The sequence below is a fragment of the Opisthorchis viverrini genome (genome assembly GCF_000715545.1).
Source record: "Opisthorchis viverrini unplaced genomic scaffold opera_v5_48, whole genome shotgun sequence".
NCBI classification, from domain to species: domain Eukaryota; kingdom Metazoa; phylum Platyhelminthes; class Trematoda; order Opisthorchiida; family Opisthorchiidae; genus Opisthorchis; species Opisthorchis viverrini.
The window spans coordinates 642,827-659,463 of NW_008751704.1; the positions used below are offsets into that span (position 1 = coordinate 642,827).

Below are 16,637 nucleotides of genomic sequence, written 5' to 3' on the forward strand. Positions count from 1 at the left end.
TAGTAATTTTGGTACCAACAAGGTAAACTCAATTTGAAAATGAAATTGGCAATGTTAGTTCATGTCCTCAAAAGTGAAGCCATACCTTCCGTACCTTTTGACCGTGAATCACCAGTCCTCGTAGAATTTTTAACTCCGCAGTACTCAGTTTATATCACATACGGGGGGTTTAAACTGATGTCCTGACTACCTGCAAGTGCTATTACGTCTAATTCTGTACACGACAGGTCCTCACAAACCCAAACAATCAGTTCAGGCTTCCAAATTTCCTATCCATACGAATTTTTCCAAAAGGACACACTTGATTTCGGCGTATGTGCTATCATACAAAGAGTAATCTTATTTGCTCTCTCTTAAGGTGCATGAGCATTAGTTACATTGTGTCCCTCCATGCTTTTCTGGTGGGCACAGTCAAAACCAAACTTATTTTGCTGCGGTTATTTTTTGGTGATGATTTGCGATTTTCCGTGCGTCTGCACCGTGAAATTAGTGCCGAAGTCACGTCTAACATTCCGCTAGTCACAGGGTGCCGTCCCATGCTCTCGCAAGGTATGTTGATTCATGAAACAAGCTGAGCTTAGAATTGTAGTGTTATTATCAACGCGCTCGCACTTAACTGATTGTTCTGTTTGGAGTTTGGTTGACTCATACGAATGACGGATAAAACTGGGCATTTATTATTCTTCGTGTTGCGTAACCTCGCATACTGAATACTTAACCCGTCTAACTGACACCGTATGCATTGGTTACATCATTTTTTTTCATGAAGATCATGGGACGCCTTTCGCGTGCGGTACTTCAGCTTCACTAAACCGAGATTCCATCCCCAAATGCTAGCGTGGCGTCAAACCACCCGCTATCTTGTTTATAATACTAATGAAAACTTGTAGGGAGCCTACCATTTGAGTCATGATAGGGCCCGATGACAGCAATATGGATAACGAAAACGTAATGCGTTCATGTTCGCAACGACACCAGATTATTGACGTAAACATCGCATCCCACTCATTTTGTCTTTGGAAGCCTCTTGGCAGCCCACAGCCAACTTCGCCCCTCAGGAGTCCCCGCACGTGTACAATTAGCAGAGAGCCCCCATTTTCCCCGCGTTAAGCTGGTTATTAGACGTCACGAAATATGCAGACTCAGTCTACTAGACTTGCGTAGAGTACAAATTAGCACCAGGTAGAAATTTCCTCTAGATATTTCCTACACTTACGGGCGTAAGAAACTAAATTTAGGATGTGTACAATTTCTTCTCAAGTTTATTGTGCTTTTTAATATGGACCCATAAAATCAAGTAATGTCATAATAAGGGTGTCCGCTACAACTTCTTTCAAACGTATACTGTGGAGACCTAACCAATTAAGTCCACTTAAAACAGACGGTCTCCTTCCGTTATCCTTCCCTCTACGGAAATAAGTCTATGAACGGGTTTAAGATATGTTGAAAAATGGCAAAATTAAGGAAAACAAAAGTTCGTCTAACTGCCCGGTTGTGCTTTTGGAGAAGGCGATTATATGAATGAACTGACCATAAATTGAGTTGTAGCTGTCCTTCCGGTTGCAGAGAATTTTGATTTGCTCCAGCAATATCAGTATTTCACGGTGTTTAACTCACCCTCCGGATGCAGGCAACTAGGACCGGGACAAAACAACGTTCATGGTTACAGACACTCAATACCGATTAGCCTATCAAATGGGGGGATATTAGTTATATAAGCGCAGCTAGGTATGGCGGAAGCAGCAAGTTAACTGCTCACTGTCTAGGGACTGAATATTTGCAAGCGAACAGCCAAACTCGGAGACCACACATCAGAGACCATTTGGTCAATCAGCAGTAAACACATCTGCCTCGCCAATATTTCGACACACTGACAATCCATACCTGCTGAAACAAAAGTTTCATATCGAGGCCGGTCTCAATCCCATTGTGCAAACTAGGACTATCAGAGATCCGCGCGGAAAGCTCTCGCGCTGGGCAGCCTTAGTTACAAGTGTGCGACTTCATGATCCGGCATGTGCCGGGAAGGGTAACCAATGGTTGATTGACCATTGGGACAGAAGGCTCGGGATAACGCCGAAACATCATGATCGGCGGCACTAGCCTGGTAGTCAAACTGAATCTCGGAAGTTGCAACGGCAACTATGGAAGGTAGCCACCGCCTTGTTGAAGGTAAATGGTACTGAAAACGCGAAGGGATACCTAAACTTGGAGGCCAAGCGTGAATCGAGCTGGCATAAAAGCCCGAGACTGCAACGATGATCATCTTATACCTCTCATGGTATCTCGTGTCAAATACTGATCGTCGAATGCCATGGGATGGTACACACAGGATGCGCCAAAACTTACTTTCTCGGCAGAGGGCTTATTGACCACGGATGAGAAGTGAGATGATGGGTTATGTGATATTATGTAAGCGGCGCCAGCTGGTGAAAGTGAATAAAACATGGGGAACTCACCTTTAAAACATATCCTTGCAACAGAGATAGGCGAGTTATAGTTCACTGACGTCATGGGCCGCTTCCAGTGACAAAGAGTGGAGAAGAATATATCGTCCTAATGACGGAACACCTATCTCGGTGGGTTAAGGTGACAGCCATACCAAATCAGCGGGCAACGACGATCGGTGGAGTGGTCTTGTATCACATCTTGGCGGCCACGGGGCACCGAAAATGATCCTAATGTATCAGGGGCAGTGTATCTTAGAGTTAGGAGTTCAGTGGTTGATTGCTGCATCTGAGCATCAAGCGACCGAGAATAGCATTTAGGCATCCACAAAGAAACGGCCTGGCCTAAAGCACCAACCTAACGGTTAAAGAGTGGTTGGCTGCCGAAGGAGATGACTGGGAAGCAGAGTTGTCGGTGGTGTTTTTAGTGTCATGTATCGATCGAACCAACCACGGGATAGCCTAAATTCATGTAAGTGTACGGTCGATATTCACGCCCTCCAGTTTAACAGGAGATTAGGTTGAGGCTGGTAACTCATCTGTCTTCGGGAGAGCTAGGAGAGAAAAGGAGAGACTTTCAAAGCCATTAAAAACAGGACTAGATATAAACGGCGGTATGGAAGTAGGGACATCCCATATAGGCTCAAACCACAAAAGAAAAAACCGGAAGGAGTGGACTGGGGTCAAGGAAATCGGGCAGGCAGTTACAAGGCTTGTTTGTGGCTGCCGACCGTCTAATGAAAGCTTATACAATTCAGGACGGTCTAGGATCAATGAGAAAGCAGTGGGCAGCTTCGGAATTGGCATGATGCACCTGAAGATATTCCGAAATGATCAGCTCCTTGGGCTGGTAGAACTGAGGCAAACAGAACATCGATGGCATGCAAGTGACCTTTAAAGGGGAGGGTGTGTAACGGTGTATGTTACTGATGGAGTGGGCGAGTGATTCATGGTCTGGTGCACAATCTTCGCCTCCATACCTGATTGAAGGTGGGGTTTAATATTCAGGAAGGGTCAAGAGCACGCATGAGAATGTTAGATTCTTAAAACTCCTTTGCATATGTGATGTTTACCTTTGTGTTTAATGGCTTACTTCGTTTTCGCTAATGAACAACTTCACAGCGAAGGATGTTTCTCATTTCACTGGTAATGATCATCATTCACAAAGATGGAGTTTGGCTTCAACAATCTCCTTGGTTCACCAGAAGATTAGCAGAACAGGTACTACAACACATTTTATTGTGTAGCCATTGCACAATACAAATAACACTTATACACAGGAAACGATTAACAGAATGAAGCAATTTTATGGCTGACTTTTGTTCGCGAATAAACAGCTAGGTAAAAAAGGATGCTCAAAAAAGATAAGTTTACAGGTAAAAATGAGGGAAATTTTTCTTGGTATAGAAGAAATTCAGCTGAAATTCTCAAATTCATAAATGGATACACGTCGGGAAGTTGTTTCGTTTGTTGCGAACACCAGTTTCCATGAATCCGCGAAAAAACAACCGAGTAGCTAAAGGAACAATCAAGCTAATACGGTATTTTATTGTTCAGGTTTTCATTTTTCTTCATTTGCCACTTTGCCGAAGCGCGTCCATCTATTGCGGCTTCTCACAAGTTTGGCCGGAAGTAATGCGTCTGCGTAGAGCATGAGAATACACCGTCTATCCTGCTTGTGGAAATAGACCGAACGGCAATGCGGATTCAGAGCACACCTGGAGAGATGAAGCAATGAGGTGTATAATGTGAAGTGAATTAACTAGGTATTCATTAAACGCTACTACAGTATGATCAACATTGTTGATTATGAGCATTTCACCTCTGGACAATTCAGCGTTATAAGCTGCAACTGTTCGCCATGTTTTAAATCAATCGTTGTCGAAGGCGGGGAACGGCCATCTCGACGAGCTGCAGCATTAAGAATATGCCTCTTAGAGAAACAATTTTGCGTTAAATTTGGTCACTGGAATATAATCAAGTATGTCTGATCCCAAGTTCACCGGAATGGTTTGCTTTAAATGCGCGCGTAGTTTCCTCTATCAAATCAGGTTGAAACAAAATAGTCAGAAATGATTCTCTCTGCCTCTTTGCGGCATGCAAACACAAGTCAAAGAAAGTGAAATATGAACACGAATTCAGGTAGAAACAACAAACGGTCATTTCTACTAACTCTGCATCAGACAAATTCAGAAATTTCTAACTCCCGCTGGTTGCAAGTGTGCGCTACGCAACCATATGGTCTACAAATATAATATTCATTCTTACAACAGTATTTGTGGTCTTACTGTGTTTTACAGGATCTTCTCTTTCGAGTTTTTTGTCCCTCTGTGTAAGTGAGAAATTAAACCGGATTATTCCTACCGCAGCTACGTTTCTGAATTACATTTTTACCAGCGTAGGAATTTTCGGATTGTTGGATTCGCCTGAAAGCCGTTTGGCGTTGCGAGAGTAACGATAACAATCAATAAACAATCCAAAATACAACTTCGGATATAGATTGTTTTCTTGTCTGAATGTGCTGATTTCATATTGTACCTGATACACGAAAAACATCTCTTTAATTTCAAAAGTTTTTTTCAGCATTTGATCAACTGTGTGGGAATGTCTCCTACTCAGTTTTATTCGTTGACTAGACGGCCTCACTCAAATCCATTACCATTTCAAATTTCAAGCTCAATGCATCACTTTTTATACATGAGGCAGATAATTCGGAATGTGTTGAACTGGTTCTACAATTGGGTTTATGGAAAATTCCTGTTCCATATCTATATCTGTAACCATAGAAAGGACACAGTGTCGATTTTTCAGGACAACTGAGTTTTGCGAGTTGGCTTTGAATTTGGATAAAGTCTTTCCGCTTCTTTCCCAAAGAGACACTTATTACATGGAAGAACTTCCTCAGAACACAAGAATCCACATGCTGTGACTTCCCAGGATACCTGATACTATGTGTCATATAGAACACTTGTAAACAACAAAAGCAAACTCACGTTGTATGCACAACACTGGGACTGTCAGTCGAATAAAAACGATCAGGTGGTTCATGCCTGTAGATCGCCCAGTATTGGCAAATTTCATACAGATTCAATCGGTATTATGAACAATAGACAACACACGGAAACTTTGGCCGAATGCCTCCCAAGACCTTTGGATTATGCAAAGGACACCAAGTAATTCCAACTCAGAAATAACCCTGAGGGAAACACCTATATTAAATATTGTCCACATAAATAGTCCCGATTCATAATGATTGGGTGAAGAAGTTAAATACATGAAATGATGGAGAATTCCGTGAATCTCCTTATTCTCTAACTTCGAGTAAAATTACTCCCATAATCTGGCACATCCCAATTATTTTGATGCAGATTTGAAGCAAAATGATGCCTATTCGGCCGCACAAGCCGTCCCACTCTCACACGCACCTGTCCATAAGTGGTGCCCATTCGTCTCATATGTCAAGCCCGTAAGACAATCTGCCTGTGCTACAGAGCGTTTGGCCGTAACCAGTACCAACGATACAATTAAGACAAAAAATCCAATCTCAAAACAGGCTCGCATCTCATTCAGTGTTCATCTCAGCTGACGCGAAAAAAAGTATGAAAACAGGCATGACATTTGAGTGGAATAGAAGCATGGAATGGTGAGGAATTTCGAGTTCCCAGAGAGGTGAACAGAGACAGATTGATAGACAGGTGGATAAAATATGAGAACAATTAACTCAGACCTGTTTGAGTGATGGACTGTGAAATTATCTGGCCATGAAATGGTTAGCGATATGAAAATTAAAAAAAAAATAGATAACGCGGAGGTGGCAAGTCTTTTTATTCTATCTTCACTGGGATGCTTGGCAGTTTCCGCCGTCTCGGTAATCAGTCTTTGTGGAATGAACCATAGTCTTTGCCTCAAAATTTCTGCATTTTACTAATTACTCTTATATTCCGTGTCCGGTGGATGTTCTGCCATTGTCGAGTCTTTCAGTAACGCTGGATATTCATCTGTGTCTCCGCGGTCTGCTTATGTTCCTTTTGTACTCTCCAATTCTGGTGTGAAGTTCTTTGCCCCTCTCTCATAGAGGGACATTAGTGCAGTCGTTTGTGGACAGTTCCTTGTTCGACGAACGCTATCCGCAAACGTCACCACTAAGGTGCGCAGAGTATAGTCCTTCTGAAACGCTACTCTTTTGTGAGGCGTGTTCGGAATCCTTCGAGGTACTTATGATATCCTTGGTTTAATTTGTATACCAGCAGTCCCAATTCACTCCTCGTTGAGTTTCGTCCCCGGTACAAACGCCCTTTGAAAGTGATGCCCAGTCAAGCGAGCAGGATATCCACTACCCTGATGTTTGTTATTTAATTCAGTTTGGGCCACTGTCTGTCCAACTTCTGGAATGCACAAGGCTCTTACTCGCTTAAGAAGTAATAGGCGAATGAGTAGTTCAAAATTACCCAATTATCAGTTGGCTTATCGTGCACTGCGGCCTTTACTTTTCCCATGACCTTACGTGTCATTCGGCCTATGAAGGCCAGTGTACCTGAATTTGACTCTATTTCCATACTCAATTCGATGTGTGGATTCAGGTCATTGAGACAGTCGTAAAACTCACTGATCTTGTCTTGTTGCATTACGACAAAAGCGCCATCTACATGAAGCCAGAATATTTTGGGTGGGTTCGGGAATCCGGCTGAAGCTTTATGTCCAAAACCTTCCATGAACATATTTGCGGAAACCGTTGAGAAGTTTTAGAACACCTACCAAGAATCTGGCCAACTCATTTGGTGACAAACCTATTCCGTCCACTATGAGTCTCACCGAGACATACGACTGAGCATTTTTGGTAGACCGTAAAGCCGCGGTTGGATTGGAGTACAATAGATTCCACCTACCTTAAGCGGTTTATCATAGACCGAAAATACCGCAAATTCAACTTTACTCATATTCTTTTCACGTAATATTCTCACTATTGGTCTGGCGATAAGGACCCCCAGTTGGTTTTTGCCTGTAAACAACGGTGGCCTCACCATCATCCGCCTTTGCAATCACTGTGTTGTCCACCTGTTTTAGGATGTGTAACGCTCTTTGGTCTGCAATTCAACAGCTTCTGGCAAGAGCTTCTGCAAGAGCTTCTGGCTGCTGGGCCTTAAGGACTGCAAACACCTGTACCTACAGCTTCTCGGCCTCCATTGGCGAAATTTTTGAAACACAGATTCAACGCTAGGTAAAATTTCTCCCTCCCTTTCAACCGTTTTCTCAGTAAAATTTAAGCCCCCACTGAGCGGTTTATTCGATAAATTAACCACTCTACAGTAGCTAGTAGGCGGCTCACGCTTCGTTATAGGCTCACTGGAAAGCCAAGTCTTGGAAAGCAACTTTTTGAACTTGCACGTATTTGTCTATCTTTGCAGAGTTGCCCATGAATGGCTTTCGCTCCTGTCGCAATGGTTTTGAGTAACTGGAAAAAGCCCCTAACATCGAGTCACGTGGATCGGTTTTCCCTCATTCCAACTGTGACTCGTATACAGCAAAGTCTCCATCCCTCGACTAGATTTGGTTAGTCTTATAAAACCTCCTTCAATCTAGTGCATCAAGTTTCCCAAATTAATGCCAAAAGTAGCCACGATACCAGGTATTTTCTTATCGGTCAAGCATTGCAGATGGAATGCGCCATGGGTTAGGAAGCTTCTGCGTATGTATCATCCTATACCGAACTCGGAGGAGTTAAACACAACAGTTGCCATGAGTTCAAATTTGAGATCAGAATCAGTGGATTGATCAGGCTGAGTATTTTTCAATAATAACCACCAGAAAATGACATGTGAACCTCGGATATAACAAGCCACAAAGCGCAAACTATATTACGCAATACGCGAGTCAACAATAGTGAACGAGAAGATGCTTTATGGCGTCATGTCAGGGATGATGAGAAAATCTACAGCTTATCCGGTTGTGATGTTCAACTGTGGGCATGTTACGCAGTGGTGTCACTAAACGCTGTCAAGTCATTTGCGTGCGTGAAAAGTGAAACGGTGACATCGGTCGCTCAGCAGGTTGGGCAAGAGATCGCGCGTTTGTGCGCCATCAAAAAAAGTCTGGAACCCATCCTACGTCTGTGCCGCTTTGACTAGTTGGACTTACGAACATCTACGGCAGCCTGAGTAAATGAGTATTATATGCATGGTATACAAACTCTGGGAACGGGTCAACTGCTACCTTTGACTTATTTGCAAGAGTTCAGCACATCAAACGCACTCTCGTCATTGTGAAAACGGCGAATATTTGTTCAAAAGCAGTTTGAAACCCACTTTTGGACAAGTTTGACTTTCATTTCAGGATTACGTATGCCCATTTAAATGTAGCTTTTCTGCCTATTCACCAGTTCATTCATTCCAAGTCAACTGTTCACTTCATCATAATGTGGGTCTCTCATCAAGAAAATGGCATATCCACATTCGAATGACGTCAAACATTTGCATAACCACATTGGAATGTACAAACCTCAGAGACTTCGTTTTCAGCTCACTACGTCACCTGATGTGAAATTGCTGGCACCAAAATCCAGATGGTCTTTTCCATATACTTACACATTTTGTGTTAACCGGTTTGCAAGTTTCGTAACGCCAACCACGGCTAGATAAGTTGATATTCTGTCACTCACAACGGTTTGAGTTAATTATCTCCATATTTATCCACCTCTCTATCAATCTCTCTGTTCACCTCTCTGGGAACTCGAAATTCCTCACCATTCCATGCTTCTATTCCACTCAAATGTCATGCCTGTTTTCATACTTTTTTTCGCGTCAGCTGAGATGAACACTGAATGAGATGCGAGCCTGTTTTGAGATTGGATTTTTTGTCTTAATTGTATCGTTGGTACTGGTTACGGCCAAACGCTCTGTAGCACAGGCAGATTGTCTTACGGGCTTGACATATGAGACGAATGGGCACCACTTATGGACAGGTGCGTGTGAGCATGAGACGTTTTGTGTGGCCGGATAGATATCATTAATCGGTCGGTCTGAATTATACGCAGTGTGTCTTGCCCCGTGTATTCTGACCAACAACATGATGCAGAATAATCCCATGCCGGATATTTTGTCTTGCGTTTGTGTTGCGCGGGTAAGCAAAGGAGTACGCCGTGTTTTGAGCTGAGGGTGACCAGGGTGTTCCAGTGAGGTATTCCGGTTACGCGCTTTCCTCATACTAACTGATCGTTAGATCGCTAACCAGTATTCTCGTCCTCATCCATCGCCGACAAAAAGTCACCTGTTTTCGTCGTGTGATATTCACTAAAATTCCACTTCCACATTAGTACTTATCTGCTGAGTGAAATCCTCATAAATATAATATATCTCCACAGGTCTTCGCCAATTTTTTTCCAATTAGTAATGCCACTGTTGCAGTCTAGTAGACAGTGTTTAAGCTCATGATATTTTACAGTAGGAATATTAGTGAGATATAGCAGATTGACTGTGGTAATGTGAGGATGTGTGATTGTTTTTCAATAACCAATGTAATATCGGTATAACCCGCAGAACTAAGTGCCTAAATTTTTACGGTTTTATTGCTTTGTCCTCAAAACTGCACCAATTTTGGTAACGATAAGAATTGCTGGGTAAGTACGCGCATCATTTTAATTAACATGACAGTTGTAAATGTTTGCAGCTTTTGGGTTTTCAAAGCTTCTCGTTTGAAGACGGATCAGCTGGTGGCAACCCCTTTTAAATATGGATGATTCCATCGCGGAGGTCACTGAATAACAACTAGGTGGTTTCCTCTAAATCGAATAACAGTTTTCGGATGTGATATTTTCGATATCTGTATTAGCTGAAACTATTGCAGTTGACTGTCTTGTCATCGACGGAAGAGTATATGACTTCGGTTTTAATATTTTCCTCAGTTTGGTCGAAATTTCGTTATATTGCACTTCCGGAAAGCGGAAAATTATGGAGTGCTCATAAATGCTTCAGTCGTCTATTGATGTGTATTCTGAGCGTCATACGAATTGTTTTTCCATGACAAGAGACTATCCAGTGCAAGTAAATTTTTGGTTCTTGGCCTTTGTACTTTAAGCCCTCTGTAAGTGTCAGAGAACCGTGAGAAGCAAGTCTCCATCAAAGTTCGTTTTAAAACCTCCTCTCTGGCGCATCTAGCCTTAGAAGTACACATGGTTACGTGCAATAGAGTTTTAATAGTAAGGTCCTTAGCACTCCTGTGTCAAGTCTACATGAAAGTAATCCAGCACGAAACAATAAAAAATGAAACGACAATACGCATGATGTAAAGTTTAACAGAGTTGAACTGGAAGTTCAGACACATATGTCAGTCAGTGTTAGGGAGGAATCCATTCGTGCATTGAAAGACTGACGTACAATGGACGTTTCTACAAACATGTATCCTAACATTTTTCTCCCTGTCATCTGCTGTTGTTCTCTTAAGTCAGTTGAGGTGCGTGACAAAACTGTCCCTCTGACCTATTTTATCCCTTCTTATCCGTGAAGATGTTTTGTGGACTTTTCCATTTGTAGTTAATACAGGTCGACTGAATATTCTATGTGAGTTTACCAGAGATTCCCCAAAGCGAATCACCCAACAAATCCGTAGGCATATTTTAGCCAGAGAGTCGTTTGTGCCAACAGGTTTGCGGTTCCCTATGTTTCAAGTGAGAGCAATACTGGAGACCATACCAATTCCTTCTCTTCAGGGAAATCAGTGAATGATATCCTTTGCATGCCTGATGGATGTATACTGAGCTTTGCAGCAGATTTAGCTATACCAAGTGACGTTTGAATGCACAAAGCTCACTTTGATTTTTGGATGTCCTAACAAACGTAAGATTGATATTATTGGTGTTCATGGTAAGTTTTGGGTCAGATAAGAAAACCTTCAGTCAAGCTAAATTCTGTATCCTATTGGGAGGCTAAGATGAACATAATGATAATAACTTTCACCCGACTAATAACCACAAGATCACAACAAGCTCGCTGAATTGTTCGCTACTGTTTGAATCAGTCTGTGAACTCGGTTAAACCAGCAGTTCCGACAGCTGACCTACTGACAACGACTCACTGAGACAGTTTCACCTCCAGTTCTTCTTCAGACTGCTCCGTGTGAATAATCATCGAAGCTTGTCGATAATCTCCGAATTACGACTTCGGTTTACTGGAAGTTCAGAATTCGGATCGTATTGGAATCAGAAAATCCTGGACACACTTGGCCTTTTATCCGTAGTGGCTAGGCGGATAGAGGGTTTTAGACAGTAGAATGCACGAAACAACCTGACTGTTTGGCACTCAGAAGTATTTATGTAATTTTTCCATGAACGAGTGGTGAGCAAGATATAATCCACTTTTCTTTGTTGGGAGATAGAATCTAAGCCTTGAACTACTAAAAATATGTTTGAAGCGAAAATTACGTTATAAAACGGAGTTAAGCGTCCATGTCGGTTCTCAGGAGCATATTTACCAAATCAATAAACTAAGTTCTGGAATTTTCAGGGGTAAATATTGCTCGAAAGAAAGCAGCACCGAAAAATGCAAGTATCAGTCCCAATATGACTAGGGGATGTGAAATAGCTTCGCAGCTAAGAAGGTCCTTAGGTCGAAACCAAATTCAGCATCTTAAATGCTCTTTTACAGGCTTGAGCAACCTGGCAAATTTTCTGACCATGTGCTTCCTGGAGGTGGCATGGCAGCTAGGTACCGGAGGCTCTTAAGACCTGAACAACTACACTGCCAAAAATGCTTCATACGATCTCTCAGTGCGCATGGTTTGTGCAACCCAATCGCTTGACGGTATTTTAGACCGTTTCGATCCAACCAATTAGGCAACACTTTGATCCCAAAGATAAACACTTTTCTGTTTCTCCTCTCGTTTTGCCCATTAGCTTTGTAGTCACCTTTTGACGACCTTCAGAACACAGTGGTATTACTTACTCTATTCTCCTGGTGAAATCATTGGAAACATCTGCGGGTATGTCCTAATGGTTCTTCAAATTCCCCAAGGTAAACTGGATGTAGTGGATAGGTAGGTAAATTTTGAATCTAGGTGAATAATCTTGCTTGCTCGGCGGTTTGGACAACAACTTTTGGCGCACCAGAAAGACGTATATTGATGAAATATCGGTGTCTGATATTCAGAGCTTGATCTACATTTCCAACCATAAAGCTGGTGGATAAGCGTTGCTTATTTGAGTAAGACAGATTAGTAAGACAGATTTAGCCGTTTAAAGCATTAATTAGCATCTTTTAAGGAATACGTATGTCTCTTTCTTCTTAGAACTCTGAAATTCGATGTCTCATTACATGGTGAACTTTGGAAATACACACACTAGCCAATTGAAATTAGTACGCATTTTCGCGTCATCGGTGTAGCCGAAGGTAGATCCCACAAATTTCCGACAACACATCCCAGTTTGGTGCTTACCTACTTTCAGTCTGTCAAATATTAAACGCAAATTTTGTTTCCCCAATAACGGTGTGCAATTCCTGCATGTCGATTGCCGAAGTGTACAAAAGCCTTGCAACAATCAGTGGGAAATCAAAGAACGTGGTACGATGTCCTATTCAAGCAAAACAATACCCGCATTTTTTGTACCATTATCAGCTAAAGAGTATTGCTCTAAGTGTGTCACATATGTTTCGCCAACTTACGTAGTTTGTCGTGCAACGTAAGAATATTTATTGTCCTTTTATCGTCCATGCTTGTGGGACATCTTCAAGCTAAACATAATTCTTGATTCTGCCGGGAATCACACTGTAATTCCAGGTGCAACATTTGGATTGTCATTATAGTGTTTAGGAATTTTTCTCCAGACAACACTACTCTCAAGGTTGCTGAGAACTCTTTTCAGCCTATTTCTCATTTTGCTGGTAAGGTCAAACCCCGAGTGTCCGTCAAACTTATGTTTTACTTGAACCCAAATTGTACGAAATTGGTGAAATACACTCATTTGCACACCAATTTTGTTGCTACGGGAGAATCAGCCAGATATATGCTGGACGTTGCCCTTATGATGTGTGTTTTTTATAATTTATTCCTCTTTGAATCCGAGATAAGAAGGACCGGTTAAGCCGTTCGTCTGTCATAAGAATTGATTTTGTGTCCTAAGACACTAAGCTACAAAACTGGTAATAGTGCATAAGTGACTCCAATGGCTTTCGTAGGGTATTCCGTGCTAAAATACGGCTTGCTGAGTTCATTACTATTGGCATTCTGACGTGAAACGTGTCAATTACTTCCGAGCACACCAGATTTGAGTAAATGCCGGCAGCTGCTCGCAACACCCTATATATCCTGCACGTGATTCTACCAGCTTTGTGACAGAAGCCAGGAAGCCTGGATGAAACTGATAGAGATTCCGACTGTCAGACAATGATCCACCGTGTTCGCAGTACACCCGAGCGTTGATCCATGTGCAGTCCAAGCCAGTATCACGCATTCGTTTCGCTGCCTTATCATAAATTATTGCAGGATCAGTGGTTGGTTCGGCTGGTGCCCACCGAAATTCATTTGTCTTTCTCATGAACCCCGGCGATCTGGAATCTACATCGCGCCAGACTTTATTAGAACTCTGTCCCTGAAACAATCGATTCAGTCCTGTGCAGCTATTTGATGAAATAGAATCACCGGATGTAATATTCAAAAAGTGTCTACCCATGAGAAATGCTAACTGTCCGCTCTGTTCCCCGTATCTTGCACATTTAGCACGTGCGTCGCAGAAATGCCGTTCGATACCAAGATCAGCGACGCATACACCAGGCATAATCTCTTGGTAATTTGAAAGACAGTTCGTATCCACTTTCAAAACCGGTAGAGTGACCAAGAATAGTAGGGATAACATGCCATTTTGAGAAAATTGCCAGTGTAGTTTGAACATGGTGGTTTATTACGACGCGGGAAACCCCATAGGTTAGTGGAATTCACCAATCGGAATTAATGGTCACATTATAGCAGAGCGAACCGGTGTATGGAAGGAGAATTGGCTGATTGGACTTTAGGTTTGACCTTAGGAGGCTGGTAGTATACGTGCTCAAATGAATGTGATGCGTTTTTGATTCTGGGCTGAATGGTGGGCTGGAATCCGCTTCCGGATTGGTCCACCACACCGGTAGTTTACACTGAACAACCTGGACAACCGGCCAAGTGTGGAAGTAAGCAGTAGGGACAAGTCTAAAAACAACGGCGTGCCGACGGGTGGCCCATACTGGCAGACGAATTGTGCTAACTAAAGAGTACACCCAAAGCGTACGCCACAGTGGCTGCAAAACAGTCGGGACACAAGTGGCAACGTGGCGCTAGGAGTTATTCAGCATGCTCTGTACAGCTATAGTCAGAGTGAGTCACTCCTGGGCCTCGGTGGATTTGACATGTCTGCAGTACTAGAGTAGGTCATTTCCAGAAGTTGCCATTTCCAGGAGTTATCATTTCTCCGCTTATCCTTGAATTGTTGCAGACAGAATAGTGGCTGTGGAGTGGCATTAAGTGTTATTTAATTCCAAATTTCAGCGGTATACATGACAAATACGGAGTTCAAATGTATACTCTACTCAATGCGTATCGTGTTCCGATTTTGAAATGGTAAACTGAGTTATACTCTATGCCTTATAACCGAATTGCTGAATTGTAAATTGGCTGAGTCAATCTGGTGAATTGCTGATGCCAAAATTGTGCAACACATGAAATCACAAAACATTTGTTTCATCATTTCGCTTACAGTCGAAATTCCGCTATGCCAGTTAATAGATTCGCCTTTCTGCTATGCCAGTCTTGCCACAACAAAAGAGATCCCATCGGTCACTAAATCTACATTTACACTGGAAGGTTTAGCAGCATCCACTGCCATGTGTTCCTCCTGAAGAGGTATTCAGATGAGACAAACTAGGGGAACATCCGAGAAAATGTTTGAAACTTTTTATATTTTCAATTTCTAGTCAGCATTTCGGGAACAAAATCCATCATTTGATTATTTAAAAAGGATGGTACGCCCACAGTTCGAGCAGTGGGCGTATTGAAACCTATATATGTGAAGAACTGCATTTTTTCAGCAAAGTCTACAAAGGCGTAAAATTTTCGGTTTATCATGGAATCATCCAACATCGAAAAAATTAATAAATCCCGAAATGAATGTGTTTTAGGACTTATGAAACCCAGCCGGAATGGTTCCTGTCCTTCCTCTGACTGAGTTGAATAAATATAGGTTCTCGCTTTGCCGACGATCTTGTCTAAATTTACAGCTCTGGTGGCAAGCAGTAATTATTTACCAAACCTTTGGCGTTGGTGAAACAGGAAGCAAAGTCCTAATGACGGCCAACAAAGAGAGCAGCCAGCGCCGTATCACTCGCCAATTTGTACCTCAAGGATGATATATGCCTTCCAAAGGACGATATTGCGATCGTAGTTATGGAACCATATCCGAGTTACCAAAGCAGACAAGTGGTCGCACCTTGCTCTAGCGATCCGCTAGTCAAAATGCAAAAGACTTTCTGATGATTTCATGCGTTAAACCGAACGGGACTTTGTTGTCAGCACATTGGCACTTATGCTTGGTGTTAAAACGACCAGAGGTGTCAGATTCAGCCCTTTTCGGTTGGCATGCACAAAACGGTTCACCATACAGTTCTGTCTAGCTATTACGACACCGTCCATTACGATGAGATTGTTCTACAACCCAATAGCATGCACACACACCAAAAACGGGGCGTGCGAATCCTACAGACAAAGGCCAGAGCAATAATACGCTTCGCAGCTGGGCACGTCACAGAATCTGTTTGGTCTCCCAGAATCCAGTTGATAAATGGTTTTCCCTTGTTCCATAGACAGAGCAGTCTGTTCAAAACCAATTAGTAATAAGATTCTGAATTCCCAGCCATCCATGTAGCCAAACCGGCTTTGGATGCTTCTGTCTACTTTCCGAAGAGCTTGAGTTGAGGTACCATCCCTTCCGTCACCAAAAATACAACTACCTCAGGAACTCCTCATGTGTCAACTTCTCTCGTACTTGCCAACCGTTGGTGCGCCGTGGTACCGTTATCTGCAAAATTTTCCCCACTATCCTTCCAACCTAATCCACTGATAGTCCTCTGTCTAATATTCTCCCACCCAAATGTTAGAAAATCCGATCGAAACTCTGAAGCTTATTTCTGTAGGTTGATGAAGATGGTTGGCTCGATCAACACTGAAAGCAACATTTTT

The 16,637-nt window shown here is 42.5% G+C and overlaps 2 protein-coding genes across 2 annotated transcripts; both read right to left on the reverse strand.

The window, feature by feature from the left end:
- Positions 1–4,008: 4,008 nt before the first annotated feature.
- Positions 4,009–6,342, reverse strand: T265_03381 (hypothetical protein; the record flags this gene model as incomplete). Its single annotated transcript, XM_009167850.1, has 2 exons — positions 4,009–4,165; positions 6,287–6,342. The coding sequence occupies 2 exons, from the start codon at positions 6,340–6,342 to the stop codon at positions 4,009–4,011; spliced, it is 213 nt and encodes a 70-aa protein (XP_009166114.1).
- A 1,165-nt stretch (positions 6,343–7,507) lies between these two features.
- T265_03382 (hypothetical protein) lies at positions 7,508–16,091 on the reverse strand (the record flags this gene model as incomplete). The annotated part of the gene is made up of 3 exons (XM_009167851.1): positions 7,508–7,790; positions 13,682–14,243; positions 15,956–16,091. The coding sequence occupies 3 exons, from the start codon at positions 16,089–16,091 to the stop codon at positions 7,508–7,510; spliced, it is 981 nt and encodes a 326-aa protein (XP_009166115.1).
- Between the last annotated feature and the right edge of the window lie 546 nt (positions 16,092–16,637).